The sequence below is a fragment of the Epinephelus lanceolatus genome, chromosome 19 (genome assembly GCF_041903045.1).
Source record: "Epinephelus lanceolatus isolate andai-2023 chromosome 19, ASM4190304v1, whole genome shotgun sequence".
Classification (NCBI taxonomy): domain Eukaryota; kingdom Metazoa; phylum Chordata; class Actinopteri; order Perciformes; family Serranidae; genus Epinephelus; species Epinephelus lanceolatus.
The window spans coordinates 35,146,169-35,173,597 of record NC_135752.1 but is presented as its reverse complement, the minus strand read 5'-3'; the positions used below and the strand labels follow the sequence as shown (position 1 = coordinate 35,173,597).

The following is a 27,429-nucleotide window of genomic DNA, read 5'->3' as shown; positions in this document are numbered from 1 at the left end:
TGTGTCTTTAAGGTCATTCTCTGTTTGTTTTAGGCATTTTGTAGTCAGTTTATGTTTTTCTAGGTCATTTTGTGTCTCTTTAAGATCATTATTTTGTGTTTTTTTATTTTTTGTTGTCATTTTTGTGTCTTTCGGGTCATTGTCTCTCTTGTTTGGTCATATTGTAGTCATTTTGTGTGTCTTAAAGGTTATTGTCTGTCTTTATGGGGGACATTTTGTAGTCATTGTGTGTCTCTTTGAGTTCATTTTTTGTCTTTTTTTGTGTTATTTTGTAGTCATTTTGAGTCTCTCCCTAGTTGGTACATGTCAATTTGAGTGAAATTTTGCAGGTGATGACAAGAGGGGCCCCTCGACACTTTGGGCCCCTGGGCCTTTACCAGGCTCTTGAGGCCTGACTACATACAGTTAATTCTGCACAGTAATGAGCAGGGGGATGTCTAGCTAACTTAGGAAACAATGCAACATGGTCTTCTTTGGTCATTTTGTGTCCATGTGGATGTTTTGTGACTTTTGTAGTTGTTTGGGTATCTTCTGAATATATTTGTGTCTTACTGCAATAACTTTGTGTCTCTTTAAGGTAATTTTGCATCTCTTTGTGGTCTTTTTGTGTCTTTCCCAAGACAAGGGGGTGGGGGCCCTTGACACTTAGGGCTTTTATCTAGCTTCAATATGATGTGTCTCCATGTATACTGTATGCACCAGCTGCTACACATACACATTCACTTTCTACATTTGTAATTGAGTTAAAACAGGCAGCAACAAAGAAAACAATGCAATATTGCCTTCTCTTGGTCATTTTGTGTCTCTGTGGATGTTTTGCATCTCTTTGTGGTCACTTTGAGTCTCTCCCTGGTCACTACATGTCAATTTGAGTGACATTTTGCAGGTGAAGACCAAGGGGGGGCCCTCAGCACTCTAGGCCCCTGGGCCTTTGCCCGCTGGGCCCATTCAGTAATCCATCCGTGTGTATCAGCAGATGTAAATTTATTTAAAAAAATAAAAAATTAAAAAAAAAAAGCAACATTTAACCTGTTTCAAAAGTATTGAATTCTCCTGGGGAAATCCCGAATCAGGTGAACTACCAGTGTTTCCAGTTATCTAACTTTTGCATGAAGATTAAATCACCTGAACAAACACTGAAACAACAAATATACAAAGGTATGACAAACATGACATCACTGATTTAACACCTGTAGTGACCTCTAGTGGTAAAATGTGTCAACTGCAATAATAATTTTTAAAAAGAAGGTCATTTACTTCTTTTCTTTCCACTGACATTATTCAGATTCAAATTGACAGAAACACCAACATAAAAAATGTAAGAACAAAGCAGGTATTTCTGAATGAGGGGACGCACACAAAGTAAACTTTCACGTTGTTTTATTTACACCATCAGCATCATTTTATTCAGATTTTGTTAACAAATAAGGGTACAAAGAGGATACAAAATATTACACAACCATTATCAGCACAGGAGACAAACATTTTTAGAGGAGAAAGTTGGTTAACTGGGTGTTTTTCTACTGATGCTGCAGATAGACACCATTTTTAAAGATATACTAGGATGTAGATGATAGAGGACACATCTGAGGAAAACCGGCTGAACTGACGGAGCTCTGTCGCACTATTTCAGTTCCCCACAGTCGGCAATGACAACCTTGGCTTTAGGGGTGCCGCTCTTTGTGCCTTGCTTCTCCATTGCCTTGACAACATCAATGCCCTCCACAACATTGCCAAATACCACGTGCTTCCCGTTCAGCCTGGAGAGGAGAAAGGCCGATTAGTATGTGAGACCAACACCTGAAACTGTTGATTGGACCTGAATGCGGCAGCACATGGGTCACAGCGGAGCTCACCAGTCAGTATTAGAAGTGCAGATGAAGAACTGGGACCCGTTGGTGTTGGCCCCAGCGTTAGCCATGGACAGAGTGCCCATGCCTGTGTGCTTCAGCTGGAAGTTCTCATCAGCAAACTTCTCCCCATAGATGGATTTGCCTCCAGTTCCATCGTGGTTGGTAAAGTCTCCGCCCTGAAATAAGAAAAGCTTACTCAGTATATGTTTCAACAGCAATGAAACATCTGTTCAGGCTAGACCTGACGTTGTGTAAACAAGGACACGGGTTTCTGCCTTCACCGTACCTGGCACATGAACTTAGGGATGACTCGGTGAAATGTGGAGCCCTTGTAGCCAAAGCCTTTCTCTCCGGTGCACAGAGCTCGGAAGTTTTCTGAAAAATAAAGACATGTCACTTTATTTAATCTTTATAAACCAGCTAATATAAGACAATAAGTTCATTTCACCAGTAATAAGCACTAACACTGGCCAGTCTGTTGAATATGTGGTTGTTAGTCTTTATGAGGCAGTTTTGAGTCATTTTGTAGTTGTTTTTTGTCTTTGGGGTTGTTTTGCATCTCTTTGTAGTCATCTTGAGTCTCTTTGTAGTCCTTTGCTTCAGCTTGTGGTCCCTTCACGTCTGCTCGTAGTTGTTTGTTTCTCTTTAAGATTTTGCGAGTCTTTGGGTTGTTTTGTGTCTCTTTGTAGTTGTTTAGAGTCTTACTGAGGTTGTTTTGTGTCTCTTTGTAGTTGTTTAGAGTCTCTTTTTGGTCATTGAGTCTCCTTTAAGCCGCCTTGTGTCTCTCTGTAATAATTTACATCTCTTTATAGTTGTTTTGCATGTCTTAGTTGTTGTTTGCTGCTCTTTGTGTCCACTCGGTCCACTTCGTCCACTCCGCTGTTATATGGGGTGCCCCAGGGCTCAATCCTTGGTCCCATTCTTTTCTCACTGTATATGCTTCCCTTGGGCCAGGTAATCAGTCAGTTTTCAGTAAAGCCAGATGATCTTAGCAACCTAAACACTCTCCACAACTTATTAGCTGCGATAAAGGACTGGATGTCTGTCAACTTTCTTCAGCTAAATTCTGACAAAACTGAGATTTTCATTTTTGCATCTCTTTGTGGTTGTTTTGTGTCTTTGCAGTAGTTTTGACTCTTTGAGGTCATTTTGCTTCTCTGTTGTTTTTTTAAGTCTCTTTGTGGTCATTGAGTCCTTTTTTGCATCTCTCAATAGTTGTGTGCTTATCTTTGTGGTTGTTTTGACCTTTGAGGTCATTTTGCATCTCTTTGTGGCTGTTTTGTGTCTTATTGCGGCCTTTTGGTGTCTCATTGTGGTTATGTGCATCATTTGTAGTCATTTTGCATCTCTTTGTAACTGTTTGTGTCAATTTGAGGTTGTTTTGCAACTATTTGCGTTAGTTATGACTCTTTGAGGTCGTTTTGCATCTCTTTGTAGATGTTTTGAGTCTTACTGAGCTTGTGTGTCTCTGTAGTCATTTGCACCGCTTTATAGTTGTTTTGCATGTCTTAATAATTGTTTGCTTCTCTTTGTGGTCTTTTTGTGTCTTTGTGGTAGTTTTGACTCTTTTAAGTCATTTTGCATCTCTTCGTGGTTATTTTGTGTCTTACTGAATTTTTTTCTTCTCTTTGTAGTCATTTTCCATCTTGTAATTATTTGCCTCTCTTTCTGGTTGCTTTGTGTCTTTGTGGTAGTCTTGACTAGTCCTTGAGGTCATTTTGTGGCTCTTTGTAGTTGTTTTGAGTCTTTTTGAGGTCATTTTGCATCTCTCTGTATGTTGTTTAGAATCTTGTTGTGGTCATTTGCATCTCTTTGTGGTTGTTTTGCTTCTCTTTGTAGTTGTTTTGTGTCTCTTAGTAGTTGTTTACTTCTCTTTGTGGTCTCTTTTGTGTCTTTGTGGTAGTATTAACTCTTTGAGGTAATTTTGCATCTCTTTGTAGTTGTTTAGAATTGAATTGTGGTTGTTTTGTGTCTCTTAGTAGTCTTTCACTTCTGATTTTGGTTCTCTTTGTGGTTATTTTGCATTTCTGCAGTAGTTTTAACTTTTTTGGGTGCCTTTTTATGCCTCTTCGTTGCTGTGCATCTCTTTGTGGTTGTTTGCGCCTCTTTGTGGTCAATTTGTGCCTCAGGTGAAGCCAAACTCTCAGGTGCTGCTGTTGGTTGAACAACTGCTGCTGAACTTTAGTATATAGTTCACACTGGAAGTAATGAGAGTTGGGTTGCAACTAAAGATTCTGTCCACCATTTTCTCAATTAATCAAATACTTGTTGTGTAAATAAATTATCAGAGAACGGTGAAAAATGCCTTCTGTAATGTCCCAGAGCTCAAGGTCTCGTCTTTAAGTGGTATATTTTATCTAACCAACGTTTATTATTGTGTATGACAAAGCAGAAGAAGCATGAAACCAGCAGATGTTTGAGGTTTCTGATTAAAAAAAAAAAAAACTAAAATGATTGTTCCACACTGACAGTCTACCACTGCAGCACACACTGCACAAAATATGGCCCCCCTCTGGGCCCTCTGGGCCTGTGCCCAGCAGACCTGTTCAGTAATCCGTCCATGGCTGCTCAGATTGTATTCCTTGAGAACGACAGGTTTCTCCTTGCAAATTAGAAAAGGAAGCAGTCACAGAAACTGTCTGTGTGTCCTCAGGAGACATTTTAGTGTGAGGTAAACTGCAGTAAATCACAGCTCTGTTGCTCAGAGGGTTTACATTTATGATAAGTTGTAAAGTTAAATGTGTAAAAAAGTCTGATGTTTGCAGACTTGCTAGAAAATGTGCTGATGTCTAATATAAAAGACTTCAAAATGGAAAAAATAAAGTAATTTGCAGGACAAATTTAACAATATAATCTAAAAATTGTCTCATGGATTGGATGTGGTGAAGTATGTGAGCCACTAGAGAAGCTACTGTTTGCACAAAGGAACCATACAGGCCATTCTGAGTCTAATGAGGTCATACGACTAATAATGGCTAAGTGGGACAAAAGTCAGTCGCAGTCAGTCACTGATGCATCGTGCAGGTTTTCTTGTCGGGAGCTGCAGTTTTCCTTTTTCTTCATCATCATCACAGCAGTGGTGGCGCTCAGCAGCACATCACTGTCTACACGTACAGTTAGCTTTGCAAATGGCTGCTCAGGCTCCTCTGATCAATGCCTTCACACTGAGTCACCCGCAGCCTCGACCCATATTCAGAGTACATTCTCAGCTGAAGACTAATGGGGACGCATAGTTTCCTCAACCAAACATGAATCCATATAGGGTGTGTGGAAAAAAACAGTGTGTGGAGCAGCAGCAGCTCTGTGGTTACTGCTGCATGCAGGGAACTTACAAAGCTGTCTCTTTATTGTTAAAGCGTACCTACCTGCAGTCTTTGGGACCACATCTGCCCGCAGCTGCAAAACACAACACGTGTCAGTTAGTAAGAGACAAACAGCAGAAGCAGGTGAGATAGTAAAACTTTGGAAGAAGATTAAAAAATCAGGAACCTTAAATCCAAAGTCAGCACCATCCATTATAACTTTTAAAGACACTGAGACAATTTCACACGCCCTCATCTCATCACACCTCGAGCACTGCAGCAGCCTCTGTTCTCAAAATCTATTTCCTGACTACAGATGGTGCAGAATTCAGCTGCCAGGCTTTAACCAGAACCAAGAGACGCCATTACATCACTCCAGTTTCAGCCTCTTTGGTGGAGTAGTGTTAGTAGATTAGGTGGGCGTACTACTAGGTACACTGAGAGGCTACTGAGGAGGAAGTGTGTCCCAGTATGTCTTGGAATTGAATTTAAGATTTTACTGATTACTTTTACGACTACTTTGAGATCCTCTGGAAGGTCTTTTGTCTGTTCCAGAGGCCCGGCTAAAAACTAAAGGGGGACCGAGCGTTTGCAGTCAGGGCCCCGAGGCTCTGGAACGAACTGCCTGAGGAAATTGTTCCCTGCGTCCCCCCCAAAATCTTCACCCATAGTCTAGGACATATTAAGACAAGATGCAACTATATTTTTTATCTTCGATTACTGTCACAATAATTTTTTTCATTGTCCATTATAGCCCAATATCATTATTTAAATGCCCTGTTCTGTCCATCTAACAGTCCATTTCTCAAATGTATTAAGTTTATAGTATATAGCTTATATATCCCCAAACATGGGCATTTTTAGCGACCCATTGCTGCTTTTCCTGCATCTTTTTAGTCCAAAAACACTGGTGTTTTTTGCATCCCAACCCTGCTTTTCTTGCAGCTCTTTAGTCCCCAAAAGTGGCGTTTATTTAGGGACATGTCACTGTTTTTCCTGCCGCTTTAACCCCCATATTGTGGGTGTTTTAAGCAACCTGTCACTGTGTTTCCAGCAGCTTTTTAGTCCCCAAACACTGGTGTTTTTAGCACCCCAACACTGCTTTTCTTGCAGCTTTTTAGACCCCAAATGTAGGTGTGTTTTTCAGCAACCTGTCACTATTTCCTGCAGCTTCAACCCCCCCGAAATGTGGGTGTTTTAATCAACCCATCATTGCTTTTCCTGCAGCTTTTTAGTCCCCGAACGTGGTGTTTATTTAGGTGCCCATCACTGTTTTTCCTGCCACTTCTTATAATCCAAATGCAGGTGTGTTTTAGCAACCTGCCAGTATTTCCTGCAGCTTTAACCCACAAATATGGGTGTTTTGAGCAACCCGTCACTGTTTTTCCTGCAGCTTTTTGGTCTCCAAACGTGGGTTTTTCTTTGCAACCCGTCATTGTGTTTCCAGCGTATTTTTAGTCCCCAAACGTTGGTGTTTTTAAAGACTCTTCTGTTGTTCTTGCAGCTTTGTCGTCCCCAAAACGCTGGTGTTTTTGGCATCCCAACACTGCTTTTTTTGCAACTTTTTAGCCCCAAAACGTGGCGTTTATTTAGTGACTTGTCACTGTTTCCTGCAGCTTTAACCCCCAAATGTGGGTGTTTTAAGCAACCTGTCCCTGTGTTTCCAGCATCTTTGTAGCCCCCAAAACATCAGTGTTTTTTAGCGACCCATCACTGTCCTCTACTACTTTCACATTTTTATTGGGGGTGACAAATGCACATGTTGTAAATATTGAGGGGGCTGTGTCCCCTACACACAAGGTGGAGGATATATTGGTGTTTTTAGAGACCTGTTGCTGTTTTTCCTGCAGCTTTTTGGACTCCAAACGTGGGTTTTTCTTTGCAACCCGTCACTGTGTTTCCAGCGTATTTTTAGTCCCCAAATGTTGGTGTTTTTAAAGATTCTTCTGTTTTTCTTGCAGCTTTGTTGTCCCCAAAATGCTGGTGTTTTTGACATCCCAACACTGCTTTTTTTGCAGCTTTTTAGCCCCAAAATGTGGCGTTTATTTAGCGACTTGTCACTGTTTTTCCTGCTGCTTCTTAGGCCCCACATATGGGCGTTTTTGTTTTTTTTAGCAACCTGTCCCTATTTCCTGCAGCTTTAACCCACAAATGTGGGTATTCAACATGTCACTGTGTTTCCAGCTGATTTTAGTCCCCAAATGTGGGTGTTTTTGGAGACCAGTCTCTGTTTTTCATGCGGCTTTGTAGTCCCCAAACAGAGTTTTTAGGCATGCCAACACTGTTTTTCTTGCTGCTTTTTGGTCCCCAAACATAGCATTTATTTAGGGACCCATCACTGTTTTTCCTGTTGCTTTTTACTTCCCATTGTGGGTGTTTTTAGGGACCTGTCACTGTTTTTCCTGCAGCATTTTAGTCTCCAAGTGTTCATTTTTAGCATTCCAACACTGCTTTTCTTGCAGCTTTTTCGTCCCCAAATGTGGGTGTTTTAAGCAATCTGTCACTGTTTTTCCAGCAACTTTTGAGCACCCAGATTTGGGTGTTTTTTGGTGACCCATCACTGTCCTCTACTGCTATCATGTTTGTATTGGGGGGCGACAAATGCACATGCTCTAAATATCAAGGAGGGCGTGTCCCCTGTGTGCATCTGTCCGTCCCCTCCAGGACATATTGTGCTTGGGGCTGCAACTTTATTTTTATCATCAGTTACTGTCACAGTAATTTTCTTCATTGTCCATTATAGTTTTCCAAGGCCCAGTGTCATTATTTAAACGCCCTGTTCTGTCCAAACAACTATCAATAACTCAAATATATTAAGCTTATCACATAATTCAAATATATGATAAGGAAAGGCAATGCATGCGTTTGAGAAGCTGAAATCTGAGACTGTTGGGCATTTTTATTTGTATCATTATCAAATAGTTTCTTAATCGCTAATTATGTTCACATTAGCAGACACATCAGATCAGCTGCATCTCCAGTGATTTACAGCCTGACATACCCATTATAACCACCAGCTACTGCTGCTGCTGCTGCTGCTGCTGCAGGGCGTTTCCAGCAGGATATCATCTCTCTGGGAGATTTGTTTTTAATTTAATTTTCGTTATCTGCACTTGTGCAATTAATCATATCACCACCACACGAGGATATAGGACTAATTATATAGGCTAAATATATATATATATATATATATATATATATATACATACATGCAAAAGGCTATCAAAATGGAGCCTAACAGCTGCATGGGAACTTGACGCACTGCAAAATGTCTGTCAGAGCTGCTGGCCTTATGGAAATAATACAGAGGGGTGTTAAAGATATTCCAGCTGCAGATTTTACACCTACATGACCTTTAAATAAGATAAAGTGACATAATGTGAAGTGTGTTTTTCTTACCTCCATCACAATCCTGCCGGCGTTTGCTCCATCAATAGTGATGTCAAAGAAAACTCTGGGGTTCCCCATGTTGATAAACGCGCGTGTGATGTGGATCTGATGGAGATCTGCTCCTGAGTGGGTCCTGACAGCGGCTCAGATGCTCTGTGTCTATTTAGGTCTTTATTAATGTGGGTCTGTGCCCCGCTGATGTAAAGGCAGCCGGCAGCCAATCACAGACACGCTCTTCTGAGAGGCTTCACAGTGGACCAATAGGAGCAGAGAGGGGCGGGGTTAATGGTGCAGCGCAGGGAGTTGGTGCGATGTCTCCACGGCAACCCGGCCGGGCGGAGCAGAGCTCACAGAGGGGCTTCTGTGGGGATGAACAGGGAAATGAAAGCACTCGTGCTCAAAGGTGTTTAAATCCAACTCACCCTGAATAAGAAGTGACGTTTAATGATCTGAGCTCATTTATTTCATCTGGAAACATCTGTCAAACCAAAACAGTCAGATGTGCTTTAAAAAGGAGGCAGACTGAGTACATTTACTCAGTTACTTATGTAGTGGAAGAAGTGTTCAGATACTTTACTGAATAAAATATCACAATGTAAAACTTCACAACAAGTGTAGGTCCTGCTTTCTAAATCAGTGAAAGTTCACAAGTTTATCAGGTAAATATACTTTAAGTACAAGAAGTAACAGTACTCACTGTGACATCCTCAGTGCAGGGCCAGCAAACCATAAACCAGTTGTCTTTCAGTGACTCATTGCTACACTTCCTGTGGCTTTTTAATCCCCAAACGTGGCTGTTTTTAGCGACCAATTAGTGCAGCGTTATAGTCCCCAAACGTGGGTGTTTAAATGGACCAATCAATGTTTTTCCTGCGGCTTTTTAGTCCCCAAACGTGTATGTTTTTAGGAACCCATCAGTGTTTTTCCTGCAGCTTTTAAGTCCCCAAACACTGTTGTTTTTAGCATCCCAACACTGCTTTTCAGTCCCCAGACATGGGTGTTTTTAGGGGCCCATCACTGTTTTTCCCGTGTCTTTTTCGAACCCACACAGGTGTTTTTTAGTGACCCATCAGTGCAGCATTCTAGTCCCCAAATGTGAGTGTTTTTTAGTGACCCTTAGTTGTTAAGCTAGCCGCCTCTTAGACCCAAAATGTGGGTGTTTTTTCCTGCAACTTTAGCCCCAAAATGTGGGTGTTAAGCAACCTGCCACTATTTTTATTGCAGCTTTTTTAGCAACCCATCGCTGTTTTTCCTGCATCTCTTTTGACCCCAAACACAAGTGTTATCTAGCGACCCATCACTGTGTTTTTTGCTGCTTTTTAGCCCCCAAACATGGATGTTTTTAGTGACCCATAGCTGTTTATTGAGCCGCCTTTTAGACCCCAAAATGTGGGTGTTTTTAGTGACCCTTAGCTGTTTATCGAGCCGCCTTTTAGACCCCAAAATGTGGGTGTTTTTTGGTGACCCTTAGCTGTTTATCGAGCCGCCTTTTAGACCCCAAAATGTAGGTGTTTTTAGTGACCCACAGCTGTTTATCGAGCCGCCTCTTAGACCCCAAAATGTGGGTGTTTTTTAGTGACCCATAGTTGTTAAGCTAGCCGCCTCTCAGACCCAAAATGTGGGTGTTTTTTCCTGCAGCTTTAGTCTCTGAACATGGGTGTTTTAAGCAACCTTCCACTGTTCTTAATGCAGCTTTTTCAACCCACATTTTGGCTCTTTTTAGCGACCTGTCATTGTTTTGCCTGCATCTTTTTTGACCCCAAACACAAGTGTTATCTAGCAACCCATCACTGTTTTTTTTGTTGCTTTTTAGCCCCCAAACATGGATGTTTTTTGTGGCTGTTCTTCCTTTTTCTTAGACCTCAAATGTGGGTGTCTTAAGTGATCCATTGCTGTTTTTTTCCTGTGGCTTTTTAGTGAGTGTTCAGCAACCAGTTATCATTTTTCCTGCAACTTTTTGGCCTCCAAATGTGGTTTTTTTTCAGTGACTTGTTGCAATTTTTCCTGTCTTTGTAGCCACCAAATGTGAGTGTTTTTTTTGCCACCTGTCCCTGCTTTTTGGCAGCTTTTTAGTCCCCAAACTTGAGTATTGTTTAGGGATCCAACGCTGTGTTTTCTGCAGCTTTTTTGACACCAGAAGTGGATGTTTTTAGAAGCTGCTGCTGTTTTTCCAGCAATCTTTTAGTCCCCAAACGTGAATGTTTTGTAGCAACCTGTTGGTTTTTTCAGCTGCTTTTCCCCCCCAGACATGGGTGTTTTTTAGCAACCGATTTCTGTTTTTCCTGCAGCTTTTTAAACCCAAACATAGATGTTTTCAGTGAACCCACAGTGTTTCCCAGCACAGATAGTGCCATAAAAAGTGGTTGTTTTTCACAGACATCACAGATTGAAAACATGACCTTTTCCTAACATTAATCAGATGGGTTTTGTGCCTAAATCTAACCATGTTCACAATGTGATCCATTACATAATAATGTGCAAATACAGCCAGACTGCATGATGAAAACATTAACAGTGTCATCCTAAGCTGAGCTGTAACAGGCAGTAGATGCACACATCCTTCTGTGTAGTGATACAGTTGGCAAGTGTAGTTCAGTAGAAAGAAAATAGTTCCTACAAGAAACTGCTCACAAGGTCTGTGGATTATCTTGAGTAACCAGGTCATGATTTCTGGAAAAAGACATTGATGTTGAGTTTTTCAAATGTATTTTTCTGGCGCTTTGAGCACCACAAGCCGAGTGCCATCTAGTTCCATTATACTGCAGAGAAGGCAGACATCTCCAACACTCTGCAACTCACACCAAAACAATCTAGACTGATAGCTAGCTCTACAGGTGAGAGGAAAATATGTGATTTATATTTAAGGGTTAACTGTCCCTTTAAACACATATGAAATGTCTCATGATTAAATACTAAATAAATCCCAGAGCCTCCAAAACAAACTATTTTTGTCAAATAAAGTGATTTTTTATTCTGATTCTGAGATTCAGGAAAGGGACAAGGTAACTGTAGGTACAATGACGATTATGATTAAAAAATAAATAGAAAATAATGGCAATTACAATGTGTTACAAAATATGTGGAATAGTTTACATATTAAAAAACTTTTGTTTCTAGCAAATTTGCAGTTAAATAGTCCATAATTTCCAAATATAACATTATTGTGTTGCTTAACTGGCAAAGAACATTATTTCTTGTTGCCGTGTTGGACCACAAAGGGTAAAATCATCCATAGAAAAAAAACTGTCAGCTTTTACAAAGTGGTATTAAGAATAATTCCTTCCTCTGCGTCTTCAACTGCACGACTCAATGTTAGCTGACTGTTTCCCGTCATACATGCATCAGTATGACCTTTTTACAATTGCTTTATAATTTTCTAACATACGGTATGTATACAGTGCCAACAATGATCCATTATCCAACTAAATAACATTAAAATTACCATGATTAACAATTCATTTGATACACACACGTTCTCTAATGAAAACAGCTGATTATACAGTACATAAACCCGTGTCATGATGGGTTATACATGTCAAACGACTGAAACATACTAATAGCTTTCAAATGGCAGAAAATGCCACGACACACAGCTGTACTCATTTACAGTATGCTTGGAAAAAAAACCCTTATAAAGAGGGTGAAACCAAACAGAGGGAAAGATGGGAGGTTTTATATATTTCACAGTGCTGAAGGATGTCGGAGATATAATGAACCTCAGCGCGCTCCCAACTTCATGTATTAAAAAAATGTCTTTGTACATCTTTATTTTTTCCTCACGTGAGGAGGTCACTCTTTTTTCTTTTACGTCGTCATCACAGAGAAACAAAAACGTGACCACTGCCCTTATCTTACATCATTATTCGTTAAAGGTCAAGTCTAGTGATCTTCTATACTTTTCTTATTGTTTATAAATCCCATGAAAACACCAAAACCAGCAGTGAATGTATCTGCTCACAAGTATTGTGTCAAAGTCTGATATATAGTCTTTCTCTCTGCCATGGAGCTTAGTTTATTTTGACCGTCCTGCTGCCACAAACACTCACTGCTGTACAGAGAGTTTTATTTTGTTCTGAAAATGTGGGCGTGCAGCCTCATTCTGTGGACGATAAACAACGTGCAGACTGATAAAGGAGGAAATACAGTGAGTGCTGGACGGAGCAGTGAGTGACAACAACCCCGCCCACATTTAAGGGTAGTGTTTGCAGTGGAAACACTAGGGTCTAGGTACCATGTCTGAAGGGTTACTGTTGGTTCCAAAGATACTATACTGAAAGTGTTTGAAGGAAACAGGGCTCATATGTGGATTAATCTGCTGTTGAAAATAGTTTCCCCCCTGTTTTAGGAAAATACTGAGACTTTTAAGATTAAAGCATCCAGTAGGAACCAGTGCACTTGGAGCTGAGACAGACAGGAAGTCAGACAGTATTGAGAGACGGACTACAACATTGGTGGTTTTGGTCTTTTCATGGGAGATGCTGATATCACGAGCCTTAACCTTTAATGCAGTGGTTTGCAAACTGGGATGTTGCATCGGGGCTGGGTTGGGGTTTACAGCGGTTTAAAATACTACAAGAAAGGTTTTTACACCTCAGGAAACTTAAAGGGGAAATTTCGCCACCTTTTTTATGTGGATCTCCAATGAGTGTGCAATAAATTCCTCAGTTTGTGCTGTATTGATAGAGAAAGACAAGTTCTCCTGCTCGCAGAGTCGTACCAGCAGCAGGGTACAGCTAATTGTCATTTTGGCACTTTTGTACAGATGAAACAGGATATAACGTGTTATATCAGGTCAGCAGGTTTTTTCTCTTTAACTTTAGACAGAGCCAGGCTAGCTGTTTGCCCCTAATGCTAAGCTACGCTAAGCGGCTGCTTGAAATGTCAGAGTATTTTAAAGTTTTAGTTCTCATAATTAGCTGTGACAGGTCCTACGCAGTCCTACGCACAATGGCTCAGAGACTGTGTCGTATTAAGTTGCTGTGAGCTGTAAATTCACCACCTCTAAGCAGAAGACACTATCTGGGAGCCGGATGGTGCAGCTTCTCCTCCTCCGGGCAGCTGCCTCGGTGTCTGCAGCTGCCTGTACCGAGAAGCAGCGTGAAAATGAGGAGCGCTCACTCTGCTGCTAAATCTGGGGACCAAAACGTCCACAGCAGTACACTGCACAAAGAAAACTTGAAATCTCAGTGCAGAAGTGTCTCTGACTGATGATTTGAATCTCTGACTTTCAGGAGGCAGCTCCATTGACTACCTAAAATTCCATATTGTATTTTAGTGTGAGGTGGAGACTAGAAATCCACGGCAAGATATCCTGTAGTTCTTCCTTCCCTCCATTTACATTACCATCTAACGAAGGCTCTGAGTGCAGGAAGAACAGATTTTGCACCCACTGAGAAATTTATTGCTTCAATCTAAATATCCACATAAACTTTGTTGAATTTCCCCTTTAACGTAACGATAATCTTTTATTTCAATCGCAAGGTAAACAGCAGAGAAATACTGTGTTTACTTTACAAAGTAATCCAACAGGAATGTGTGTGTGTGTGTGTGTGTGTGTGTGTGTAAAGGGCGCCCCGACAGAAAGAAAGTTTGGAAACCACTGTGTTAACGTGTCCCTTAACACCTCATAAACACACCCCGGCTTTCACCATCCTCCACTCCAACTAATAAAATCTATAACTTAAATACTGTGTATTTAAATCCTTCAGCCTGTGATTTGTGCTATAGTTTTGAAAATGCTGGTCTGCAGAGTCAGTGCCTACAGTTTGTACTGTTAAACTCTTCATGATAGACAGTGTTCCCTCCTCTTCCTGTTTACTGCACTGAGAGTGAATATCAAAGTACAGCAGGACACTTCAAAAAGACAAAGATACACAAACATAAAACACACTCATACACACACACTCACTCTCTCTCACACAGACACACACACACACAGAAGAGGTGGGTGTAGACAGAGACGGTGCCGTCTTCAACCGATGAGGGCAGGCCTACAGCAAACAGAGAAGCTGGAAGATGAACGAACACATGAGGGTGGTCAGTTGTTCTCGAACAGAGACAGCAGGTCGTCGCTGCTGTTGTTGGGGAGGTCAGGGGGGCCCAGGTAGGACAGCAGCTCGTCCGGGTTGGTCAGCTCAGGAAGAAGCTTGACGACAGACAGAGAGAATAAAAAAATAAATCAAACAAAATGCATAGTTCTATGTTGACACTGACCACCATTAAAACATTTCTATTATGAAGTTTGAAGAGGAGCTTAAAGCAACACGATGCCTGTTCATTACAGCTATTTATAGACATTATTTTGCACTTGACACTGAAACAGGAACCTGTTCCTGTAAAAATCTGCACACATTTTGATGCCAGTTTCTTTCACGAATATCAGCTGATTTCTTCTGTTCTTATTTAGCTGTTGCTCAGGGGATCTTTCAGTTGTCAGTGGGGTTGAACTATTGCACAACGTTTTGTTCTCCAATTGTTATTTTAAGTGTTTGAGCACATTTTGGAAAGGATCCCGAGAGAGACGGACTTTTTTGTTAAAAAGTAAGATTCCTTTTTGTTGAAATCGCCATCATCAAACCAACCAGACTAAACATTAATTTTATCATTGTAAAACACACTTGATTCAAAGTCGACGGAAACAAAATGAAACTCACAAAAGCTGTCTTGGTTTGTCTTGCCACTGTTCTTACAATCACCAACTCTGGTTTGGTTGAAATAAACCCTTAATTCACCCTGTTGGATGTGAAAATATGCCGGCTCTATACAGGCTTAAATTGCTTATTATTTGAATGGAGTCTGGTGGGTTTGATGATAAGTGATTTCAGGGCTGTTTCTGGTTAAACAAAAAGGATCTTACTCTTTCCATAATGTTGTCAGACACTTATACTAACAATCTGAGACTTTTGGTGGATGTAAATTGATGATGAACAAATGTCCTGAACAATTACATTGCAGCCTTTTTGGCGGATGCCAGCTGCAGTGCTCTCACTCAATACAGGACCAATGTTGAGGACTGTTGCTCCCATGAGTCACTTAGATACAAAAATGTGGAAAATAAGGTGTAGGCTAAAAAAAAACAACCTTACTCTTTAAGTCCCAAATGTCACTGTTAACAGTTTAATAGATAAATGAAGTGAAACCAAGTCACATTCAAGTCCTATAAAAGTTCCATGCTCTTATGTAACTGCGCACATGATCAGCAGGTTCAACACTCACATCTAGTGCATGGTCGGCCCCCTCTCCTCCTTGTGCTCCAGGGCCTCCCAGACCGAATGAGCCTTCGCTCTGCAGCCGGGAATTATTCTGGGTGTTGACGCTCCGCTGCGGCAGCGGACTGCCGGCGTCACCGAGGCTCTGATTACCATGAACACCTGAACTGTGCTGCTGGAGGACGTTATGGGAGTGTTCGATTCGTCCAGGATGAGGCGTCTGACAGGGACACACCAGGAAGGGACACAAAGAGGGGAATTTTAATTTTATGGTCATAAAAATAAAACATAAAAAGTTTCTACTATGCAACACATTAAATTCACAGTGTCAACTCTATGCCTGAGGTGTAATCCCTCTGGTCTTTTTTCTTAAGAGGCACCAGAAGTGTGTGACAGTAGAAGAGGACGGCCGAGCAGCTGACTGCGACAGGTGGTATGTGGTTTAGAGGCTCTGTGTGTGAACAGATATATAATCTCAGTCTGTGCTGTCTCCTTCAGGTTCAGTTAAAGGCTCTTAACTAAACTCACAAACCAGAAGGACGAGACAGTCAGTGTTGGTGACTAACGCAGCAGCAAACTATTGGTTCCTTTCAACCAAACACTGCAGATTCAGGCGCAAAAATAGTCACAGGAACTGAAAGTAAAAGTGAGTTCCTGTTTGTGTTTCTGCTGCAGCTGAAAAACTATGAAGGCAAATCAGGACGATGACAGATCAGATGACAGTTTCAAGGTGGACACCCAAGATCAGACATTTGTGTGAAATTTCGTCATAATTAGTGTATGAATTTTAGAGTTATGGCCAAAAACATGAGATGGATGAAAAGTCACAGTGACCTTAACCACTGACCACCTAATTCTAATCACTTCAGTCCAAGTGGACGTTTGTGCCAAATGTGAAGAAATTCCCTCAAGATCTTCCTGAGATATCTCATTCACAAGAATGAGACAGACGTGATCACAGTGGCCTTTGACCACTGACCACTAAAATCTAATCAGTCCATCCTTACCTCAAAGTGGATGTTTGTGCCAAATTTTAAGAAATTCTGTCAAAGCATTCTTGAGATATCATATTCACAAGAATGGTACAGACAGAAGGACTACCCAAAATTATAATTAGTCCATCCTTGAGTCCAAGTGGACATTTTTGCCAAATTTTAAGAAATTGCCTGAAGACGAGGGCTTGACGCTAACTTTTTTCCCAAGGAGCACATGTGCTCTTAAGTTGAAAGAGTAAGGAGCGCACAAAGAACTTTAGGGGCACAATGTAAATTGATCAAAAAATGTGTTTTCCGTAATAAACGTGATGCAAATAGACATTTACAAGCAAAATTATTTAATGAATTTGTATACAAAATGTACAGAAAGGTAAAATCATCAAGTTTTGAAAAAGTATTGCAATTTAATTTTGTCTTTAATGTTATTATCTTATATATATATTATCTTTGCAATATGATTATCTTATATAATGTTATTACTATCCTAAAACATTCTCCAGGTCCTCTGAAACTCTGCAGGACTTATTTCCATCATGCCCAGCAGCGGTACCGTGGAGAACGGTCCCTAACTGTGGGGAGAACGGAGCAAGCTTCCCCGGAGGTCCGCCGCTTTACCCGGTCCCTCTTCTCCGCCACACTTTGACTTATTCCCACCCAGCCGACAGCCTGGCCGTGGAGAACGGTCCCTAACTGCGGGGAGAACGGAGCAGGCTTCCCCGGAGGTCCGCTACATAACCCAGTCCATCTCCGCCACACTTTGACTTATTTCCACACTGCCCAGCAGCAGTAGCTTGGAGAACAGTCCCTAACTGCGGGGAGAATGGAGCAGGCTTCCCTGGAGGTCTGGTGCTTTTCCCAGTCCGTCTCCTCTACACTTTGACTTATTTCCGCGCTGCCGACAGTGGGACTTATATTCATTGTACCAACAGTGGCTTGGAAAACCACCCATAACCGCGTCACACGGGGAAGAGGGAAGGCGGCTGGAGTTCCTCCAACATTTGCGGTTAGATTATCATATTTTTTTATTGACAAAAATATAGGCTGCTTTGGCTGATTTTTTTATGCGCGCATGTGCCCCTAAATATTTTTTTACAGTTCGCACACACCTATTTTTAGTCGCAAATGCGAGTGAAACGCTCGCACTGTCGAGCGCTGCTGAAGACGTTCTTGAGATATCGCGTTAATAAGAATGGGATGTCCTAGTTCAGACACCTTTATGGCCGATATCTCCAACATTTGGCAACAAGCCCAGTCTCACTCTGAGGTCGCTGGAATCCGGCGCTTGGGCAGTGACTTGCGGTGTCAGAAACCAATGAAAAAAGGCTTCCTTTAACTTCAGCATGATACGCTGCCGGTTGCTGTTACAATTTAATGGTGCCCAGCGGCATCGGGGGAAACACAGTGGGACAAGGATGAAAATTAAGGCGGTAAAGGTCCGACTGGGGCGGGCAGGAGCTGTGGTAGATGGGTCCGACGAACACCAACTTTCACCCAAGAGAGCAGTATTTGCGTCCCATAAGATTCTAAAGCCAAACCCTGTTCTTTTTTCCTAAGCCCAACCATGTGTATCAGTTGTTGGAGGAAAAAAAACATCAATTTGCATTGTCGTATTGACGTAGTGCTTTTATTTTGAAAGAGAGTGTATGTTAACAGTAAATTTCCTGTGAAAACCGAAGTGTATTTTGAAAGAAGACAATGCATGTAACAGGCAGAAGTTGACACAGCTTCCCAGAACGTCAACAACCAACACACCCAGGGTACCTTGCACGTCATATCTGGACGTGGAAAGTCCATGACCCAACATCAATATGTGACGAGGTCAGAGTGAGAATGTGTTGCGGCAACCCACATCAAAACTATGTCACTTGACAAACAGCACTACAGGTAAGAGGGAAAATACAGATTGTTGATTTGGATGTGAACTGTCCCTTTAAGTACGTCACATTCAGGCCTCAGTTCCGTGACAGTTACTGACTCTGGGTCTGTATGTAAAACAAGCTCAGAGCCTTCTGGCTGTTTTCTATTCATACTCTGGTTGTCATTGTTGCCCACTCGACCATTAAAGAAAATGCACTGAGTGAACCAAACAGAAAAGACAGTGATCCTCTGTCAAGAAGACGGACAGAAGCCTGCTCATACATATGTTACGTAAGAGAGAGAGGTGTTTTAAAGGTGTCTAACCTGCTCAGACTGATATGGGATTGGAGGAGGAGGTCCAGAGGGGGCGTACTCTCCCAGTGTCGGGGTGCCAGGAGTGTTGGGGAAGTCTGTGAATCCTGCTTGGCTGGAGAATCCCTGGCTCCCTACGAGACCAACACAAAACAAATGTTACTTCCAAATAAAAACAGGTCAGTGTAGACTTTTGTTTTCTGTTGCATAATAGTGAGCAGAGAAAGTGCTTCCAGCTGTAGGACGTATGCAGGGGGGATGGGGACACTGAGACTGTACTCTGTGGTCTCTGCTCTTGAATTGTTGTTCTGGGTCACTTCCCATCTAAGAGCAGATGCACTGCCATTGTGTACAGTGTGTGTATACAAAGATTACAAACATTACATACAGCACCAGTCAACAGTACAGATCCGTTACTCCACATTTATAAAGATCTTTTACACTTTTAAACCCACAAGAATGTAGTTTAAAGTCCAAAGTATTTCTCTTAATTTATAACACATAAACTATATCTTATAACGATAATTTATATAACAAAATATAGTGTAATTGTGAGCAGAAATAAGGACATCCTAACTGTTTATTAATGTATAGCATTTGTCAGCAAGGTGTTTTAGAGGAGGAGAGAAAATGTTGCTAATAGTTTGGCCCTCTGCTAACTGAAGTTAAAGACTCACCACTGCGGTTTCAAGCTCACTTTTATGTAGCTAACGTTAGCTAATGTCTTGAATCACAGTTTGTCCTCCGCCTCACTCCCCGCCACTAAAGACCACTTCAGAGACTGACCCCCAGTCAGCAACCGCAGTAACACAAACACCAGCTTTGGGGGACTGGACAGTCCAGACTCCCTGCTAGATCAGCAAACTTTCTGTTGCTGCTGTTACACAGACTGGATCCTGTGCTGCTGTTGGCCACCAGCCTGATGTGACACCAGTTCCTGGGGGGGTTGTGGTGGTCAAATTTAAGCTGCTACAGCCAGCCATCTCCCAAGCTGCTGCCCGCTCTCCTCCCAGGGAAGCAGTCCACAGTGGTGGGGAGCGAGGCGAAGGGACCGTGGGGTGGCTAGCAGCTAATTCTGTCTCATTTGTGTGGTGAGGAAGGGAAAGTGAGCTCTACGATGGCACGAGAAAAAATAAATCAGTGTATGGCAAACACAGCTTGAGAACTAAGGAGTACCTGTACTTTATTTGTCTATTTAAATTTAATGCTACTTTATACTTCTACTCCACTGGAGAGGAAGCACTCCTTAGTTCTCAAGCTGTGGTTGCAAGTTACTTTACAAATTAATTTTGCATACACAGGGCATTTTTCTGTACGGAGTACTTTTACTTTGGATACTTTAAGTAACTTCCTCCTGATTATATCTACTTAAGTAACATTTTCACTGCAGGACTTTCACTTGGAGTCATTTTTACTGTGTGGTAATAGTACTTTTACTCAAGTAAAGGATCTGGATACTTCCTCCACCAGTCTCAGTCTCAGTCTCGCCTCTACCTGGCCTGTTGTAGTCGGGGGTGTTCCTGCCCCCTGCAGTCAGACTGTGGTAGGGGGATGACGCTGGGCCCAGAGCGGCGATCATCTCCATCACATTAGGCAGGACCATGTGACTCGGGCTGACTGTTCGGCAGCGTTTCAGGACCGGACCGTCGGGCTCCTCCTTTATGTGCAGGTCTGGTTTGACGGGCACCGGCCTCCAGCCACACACCGGGTCTATGGTGATCTCCTCGTAGTCAGAACTGAGGGAGGACGACACAGACGGGTTAGTTAGTCACTGGATAAACACACCAATTATTTACATGAACTCCAAATGTAAACACTTACTTCTGGATGTAGACGAGGATCCCGAGCATGTACTGGTCCACCTCCAGACCTTCTAGCAAAGCTGTTTTACTGTGAAGGAGAGTAACAAGTTGAATTTAATGCTGAGAAGATTTGATGCTAAAAGGTGCAGTGACAAACTGATGCAGGACGTACTTGCACACAGGACATCTCCAGGTCCCTCTTTCACAATTAAGCTGCAAATAGGACTCCAGGTCGAAACACTGCAACATGAAAGACATCAATGTGTGAGAGTTAATTTGCATGTGTACGTCCATGTATACATGTAAGAGTGTTTGAGACCCCTACCTGTATGTGTCTGCAGTCGTGACCTCTGGCTGGCAGCTGGATTCGTCTGAATGTGATCGGGCATTTCAGGGAAACTTTGATTGCTGTCTGCTCTACGCCATCCTCTCCGTTCAGACCAGGGGTCCCGGGGATAGTGCCGCTACTGAAATTTCTCTTTACTGAAACAATGAGACAATAAAATGTGAGTACAGTGACTTAACTGCTCTGTGAGAAATGTAGTTCTGTTGCTCAGGACAGCTCAGAGCATCTTCTGAATTCAGACACCTGGAGAGGTGTCCACTGGTTCCCAAACTTTTTAGACGACAGCATTATTTTTCATAATCAATTCATGAAATTAAGTTTGCTTTTGTTTGTGTCTGTCTGTCTGTCTGTCTGTCTGCGACTAGTCTTTCAAACTGCTGCTTTGTGTGCACATTTATAACTGTATGCTCAAGGATCTCTCGTGGTTGCGGTGATTCGCAGTTGCTGAAAACCTGATTTTTTGCCTGTTTTACTTTGACTGCTGACTCACTCCTCTTTACCGGTAATCAAGTGGCAAAAGCACAGAGCAAATTTCCAGAAATCGTCTCAGCTACTGTTTGTTGCAGAACACATTTGTCCTTTGTCATGGCTTAAAAAAAAGTTTGGTCTCATTTTTGAATTGTCACATCTGCAGATGAAGTCCATACCTGATATGTTATCATCTATTAAAGTTAGGAACAACGCAAGATAAAAAGAAGCTGCAATAAGAGTATTTTGGAGTACTTTTATAGTACTTTTCTATGAAAAATGACTCAGACCGATTAGTCGACTACTAAAATAGTCACTGATTATTTTAACAGTCGATTAGTCATCGAGTGGTCGACTAATTGTTGCAACCCTAATTCAAAAAAGTGTATTCATCCTTTATTTGCCTGAGACACACTGTTGCTCAATTTAAGATTGTGCACCAACTCCACCGGTCCAGAGCTTGGTTGGCTAAGATTTGCAGTGATATTGACCCTACATGCCACAGGTGTCAACAGTCTTCTCAGCCACTTTATGTCACATGTCCGAAACAATTTCATTTCTAGGATTTAATACTTAAAACTTTCTCAACAATGTCTGGCCGGCTGGTTGCCCCATCTATGTCCATGGCAATATTTGGAGTAACTCCTCTAGATGATAACTTAAGTAGAGTCCAAGCGGACTTCACTTCTGGCCAGAAGACTCATCCTGTGTAAATGTAAGGACTCTCCAACATATGGACGTTGGATCAAGGATGTTATGTATCATTTACATCCATTCACAACCATTTCTAACTTTTGTGGCTAAATGGAAACTGAAAAATTGCAATGAGGCATGCTGTACTGCCCTACTTATGTCACACAAGTTAATTAATTTGTAGTAATTTTCCCCTTTTTTAAATTTTTATATTTATGTACAGATGTCTATTGAATGGCCGATAAAAATACCTTGTTTAAAAGAGGTACAGTACCTCAGAACTGTACTTCACTACAGTGCTTGAGTAAATGTACTGTGCTACTTTTCACCACTGGACACACATCCACTCAGGTAAGCTAAAAAAAAAAAAGCAACGGCTGTTTTGTACCAAAGTGCTTTCAAATTAAAACGACAGATTACAACTCACTCTTGGTGATGCAGTGCTCAGCCGGCAAGAGCCTCTTCTTCATCAAACCCTGCAGGACAGACCTGACAGATGGCCGGTGGACCAGCTGTAACACAAACAGGTGGGACTACGGAGAGATGGGAGGAGAAACCATTATTTAAAATGGGATTTTAATGTGAGACATTTAATGTGCTGGACTGTGGGAGCCGAACCCAGAGACAGGAAGCTGTCATCTAAAGGCTACTTACACAACAGCAGGCGGTTACGGTGATCTGTACGGTGTTACGACCCGGCTGACACACTGGTTTTAGGTACAGCGGCTTGTGGGAGGTTTTGTTGTCTCCTCTTTCAATGCACAGAGGAGTTGCGTTGACACTCACCTGATACAGATGAGAAAAAGGGACAGAATTAAATGACAAGTGGCTTTTTTAGCCTTGTTGGATCTATAAATGTTTTACAACATGACCTTTAAAAACTTTTAACACACTGTAGTAACTCATATCCTTTTAAAATTAATAATAATAATTATCACAGCATTAAAGTTTAACAGTCAATAACAGCATCCAGGAGGTATCAAATATCTACAGTGATGACATTTTTAACACAATCGGTCCTTATGGTGACAACAAATAGGAAAAGAGGGCTTAAAAAAAAAACAAAACAAATAGCCAAGACTCAAGTAATAAAATGTATATAACAGCTGAAGACGCTTACTTGTACAGAGGCAGGCCAGTTTGTGTTCATCTGTCTGTCCTCATGGTGGTAACACTTAAACTGCAGCTCCAGATCAGGTCTGCAGGAGGCGACACAACACAGCTATCAGGCACAGACTGGGTGGGGTTATCAGACATTCCTCACTTGGTTTTTGTCTTCATGAAGGCTTTAACAATCAGCCAGGAAGAGAAACGGAGAGCTCTGAATTCACACTGACACTTCGTGTTATGTCTCAGATAGAGTTTTAAAAAGGTTATAGCTAAAATCTGGAGCAAAACAATTCATGATTGTTTTGTTAATTACCAAATATCTGTCCTGTAAAGTGGAACATTAGTCTGGTGTTAAAAATGATGATTTCAAATCTTACTTTGAAGGTATACCCCTTGAGATCTTGTTTTCAAGGGGGTCCTGAGGCACCAAAAAGACACTATCATTGTTATAATTATCAAAGATTTCTGAGATAATGAGGCACTTTGTGTTTCTTTTGGATGTAATTTAAGGTGTGAGAAGAAAAATATGGTATATTTCTGTTTTCTGGACACCAGAAAACCTGAAACAATCCCTTAGTGGTTAAAAGGTCTCTCAAGTGTGTCTTCTTTGCAATCAAGGAAATATTAAGCAACTTAGAAAAACTGTGAGGAATGATGCCATAACAGAAGTTTCTTTGTTCTGAAGTACAAAGCAATGATTTCAGCACTGTATTGGTTTGTGAAAGTGATCGCAGCACTCAACCCAAGAATATAAAATCAACTTTCTTTTATTAACACTGATGAGCAGCAAAGCTTCTTTTATCAGACTCATGAAAAGATGCAACAGTCTGAAGGCTCAACGATATGAAAACAACAGTGTGTGTACCGATCAGTGGTGACACACAAAGCAGGCTTGATTTCAGACAGTCATAATCAGTCAGAAACAATATCAAAAAAGGAACGTACCAAGTGAGCAAAAGACGCTAGAAAAAGACAAAAAAAAAAAAACCCTAATGAACAAATAATACAAGAAGAAAATAAAATACTTTTTGACCACGTTTTGTGCAACATATGACGGTAAAACAACAAATAAAGACGCTGAAAGCCAGTACGTTTACATCAATTTATTGTGTCAGTTAGACTAAAACTGGACTTTTAAAATACAAGTAAACACCTGAAGGATGGGACAACTTTGGGACAAGATTTCTGAGACATTTTCATACACATGTAAAATAAACCATGGACCCAGAGCCACGGGTCTCTCCTGAGCCCAGATCTGTGCTTTGGCCTTTTCATCACTGCTAGCAAAACGTCTCAGTCTGTTCAACAGGAAGTCCCCTCTGTTTGGCTGCTGGGTCAATGATGTCATGGCTCACTTGAAGTTAGAAAAGCTCAGATATACCACTCAAGGATCAGTCAATGAATGGCAACCATTCTTGGACTATTATGATAATGTCTATACTTCAAGAAATGTGATCCAATGCCTACAGGTGCTTATTATGGTATCGAACTGTGATATTGCCCCCTCAGTGTTTTTTTAATTGATTTATATTTTGTATATTGACGCCTATTTTGTATAATTAGTGGTGTTCATTTGTTTGTCTGTGCTGGCCAGCCTCGGGGAGGGGCGAGGTGGGATTGGGTGTCGTGGGTTTAGAGAGTATTTGGTCCATGGTTGTTTTGGTGTCAATAATAAAACAATAAAAATAATCAAATAATGTCAGTCCGACTGAAATTGTACTAAATCGAATTTCTCAAAGTCAGACTAACACACCCAGGTAATGCAACTGGGAGTTGAATTCCTCCTGCATGTATACAGTCAATTGCATCCCAAATTGGCCGAGGCGCTCTGCACATGCTCCACGGTTTCCATCCAGGGCGATCTCATACCGTGCCTGAAATCTCGTGAGCTCTAGATAAAGCCCAGCTGGATACTACTCCAGGTGGAGGTGTCTCGTCCTTGGTCACATCCAGACCTTGAAAATAAGGCTGCAACCGGTCCCATTCCTTGCAACAGAGGCATTCCTCTTCTGTGGGCACTGGGGCACAGCATTCACAGGTACACCACCAATCTCCAGAGCTACGCAGCCTTGCAGCAGCCATTCCTCCTCTCTCGTCCTCTACCTGTTGCGCCTCTCTCTCTCTCTCTCCTCCTCCGTTCTTCAATTTCACGAAGCTCTTCGTCAGTGTATTCTGGCTCAAATAAATAAGGGCGGCCATCAAACTCTGCAAAATCAAATTCCTCCTCCACAAAGTCGAAGTCTGGCAAAAAGTCAGCCATTATTCTATAAATCTTTCATATAATAAATGAATGAACTTTTCAGGCTACTGTCTGGTTCTGCCTTCCAGCTGTTGCTGCTTGTTCTCGCGATATTTCGACCGCGCTTTGGAAAGCAGAGCTAGATGGTAAACAAACATGGCAGCACACCGGTAAGGTAAGACAACACGTTTACATAAAACTTACGTTTTAACAGGTCTGACGCTACTATGCGCCCCGGCTGTATCTAGGCTAACGGCTAACATGCTAACTATTATTTTTATGTCACTCGTGACTTGAAACAAATTTAGGACGATAGGAGACAGGTTGAAATAAACCAAAATTTCCCTTTAATATTTTGAGTGCGTTAACACAGAGAAGTATGGAAAAATGCAGTGCACTATGAGTACCCAGATGGTGCACTCAAAACAGTCAAGAAGTTGAGTGTGGAACTATGGACACTTCTCACATTCAGTGGTCGCCATCTTGGCTACTTAGCGGAAGGGGAGGGACCACTTTTCAAACTGAAAATAGCGGCCAAGGACTGTGCAACCGTGAGCGTCGCTGCATTGTACAAACACGTATTTTTTGCACTAAGCACCACTATATTGTTGTCGGGTATAAGCCAGCAGTATGTTTATTGGGATAATTTAGCAGTCTGTAATGATTTGGTACCACGAACGATAATGCGAATGCTAATTTATAACTAGCTATTTTGCGGTACTCATTTCCGGTGAGTGCACAACGGCCGTGTTTGGTTTGAGACAACACTACCCTGTCGAAATTTGCGCACTACGCCAATAAGTACATAGTGCACATAGTATACTACATGGAAGTGTAGTGATGGAAGTATGTGATTTGAGACACACCAACAGTTCATGCTTTGTCAGCTGAAATTAAATATTTCAAAATATAATGGAGTGGAAGAAAACACGGAATGATGACCTGTTCAAAAAAGTGGCAAAACAGCTGGACGACGCTTGATTGTTTGGTCTGTGACGTAATAGATCAACCAGAAAAAGGTCCAATACTGACAAGCTGAAAGGGGGCATATCGCCACCTATCATAGCGGAGTCGGACAATAAATTGATTCTCTTTCCATGCTTGTATACTAGGACAAGGACAGTAGTCCGATTAAATGGCCTAATGGAGCTATAACCGTAGCTCGAGTGTGTGACTGGAAGGTCTTCCTACCTCAACATGAGTGTCTTGTAGACTGAGTCTCTCAGCTGGAAGGCGTGGTTACTGACAGCCAGGTTGTGTTCCAGTCTGAACGGCTCCAACACCACGCCGTCTCGTACCGGGAACGTCAGACGCAGGTCGTCACTCGGGTTACCTGGAGTGCAAAACAAGAGGCAGACTAAGAACCTTTGGAGAAACTTCACATGCATTTCCAACATAGCTCAAAGCAACTAAATTTAGTTCCTATATGATAGTGAACGGGGTTATAAAAAGTCCCTGCTCGGAGGATGGTTCAGGAACTACCAGGCAAAGTGTGCAGAGCTGAATGACCCTGTGTTTGCTACAACTTGAGTATGACTTCATTCATAAAATAAGGAAGTACTGAGTGCTGACGAGAGACAGACATTTATTCTTCTTTATTTAAGTTACATTGTTGGCTTTTTGATGCATCTTTATAAAAGAGGAAGACAAAGGGAGAGAGCGTCAGCTACAAGGACAGAAATAAGCTTCGTTTGCTTATTGTTTTATCATAGTCTTCAGTCTCAGTCTTTACATTCATTCACTACATTCACTCAGCAGGAAATACAAGGAACAACCTGATGAGACTGTTGTTTCCTCGTGTGTGAAAATTGTATTGTCATTGTTTAATCTGCCATTGTTGTAATTTGGCTTCTA

General features: G+C 41.7%; 2 protein-coding genes across 4 annotated transcripts in view; both read right to left on the bottom strand.

Annotated features, from left to right (window-relative positions):
* Positions 1-1,363: 1,363 nt before the first annotated feature.
* Positions 1,364-8,722, bottom strand: LOC117269580 (peptidyl-prolyl cis-trans isomerase-like). Its single transcript, XM_033646692.2, has 5 exons — positions 8,555-8,722; positions 5,219-5,249; positions 2,140-2,228; positions 1,857-2,029; positions 1,364-1,760 (listed from the first exon to the last, which is right to left on the bottom strand). Exons 1-5 carry the CDS (start codon positions 8,621-8,623, stop codon positions 1,625-1,627), a joined length of 498 nt encoding a protein of 165 aa, XP_033502583.1. The 5' UTR covers positions 8,624-8,722; the 3' UTR covers positions 1,364-1,624.
* Positions 8,723-13,080: 4,358 nt separating this feature from the next.
* Positions 13,081-27,429, bottom strand: part of zmiz2 (zinc finger, MIZ-type containing 2) — a 55,165-nt gene continuing 40,816 nt past the window's right edge. For all 3 annotated transcript variants that reach the window (XM_033647037.2, XM_033647039.2, XM_033647038.2), the window contains exons 10-20: positions 26,767-26,908; positions 23,347-23,425; positions 22,881-23,012; positions 22,654-22,759; positions 21,045-21,202; positions 20,892-20,959; positions 20,739-20,807; positions 20,412-20,653; positions 18,930-19,051; positions 15,761-15,973; positions 13,081-14,690 (exon numbers count right to left, since the gene is read on the bottom strand). In XM_033647037.2, coding sequence (XP_033502928.1) covers positions 14,583-14,690; positions 15,761-15,973; positions 18,930-19,051; positions 20,412-20,653; positions 20,739-20,807; positions 20,892-20,959; positions 21,045-21,202; positions 22,654-22,759; positions 22,881-23,012; positions 23,347-23,425; positions 26,767-26,908 — 1,439 coding nt within the window. In that variant the 3' untranslated portion in view covers positions 13,081-14,582. The remainder of the gene's footprint in view (positions 14,691-15,760; positions 15,974-18,929; positions 19,052-20,411; positions 20,654-20,738; positions 20,808-20,891; positions 20,960-21,044; positions 21,203-22,653; positions 22,760-22,880; positions 23,013-23,346; positions 23,426-26,766; positions 26,909-27,429) is intronic.

Coding starts and splice junctions, on each gene's coding strand:
- LOC117269580 (XM_033646692.2), bottom strand. CDS start 8,623: ATGGGGAACCCCAGAGTTTTCTTTGACATCACTATTGATGGAGCAAAC. Junction 5,250..8,554: donor CCGGCAGGATTGTGATGGAG/GTAAGAAAAACA, acceptor TGTGTTTTGCAG/CTGCGGGCAGATGTGGTCCC. Junction 2,030..2,139: donor TCCCTAAGTTCATGTGCCAG/GTACGGTGAAGG, acceptor TTCTTATTTCAG/GGCGGAGACTTTACCAACCA.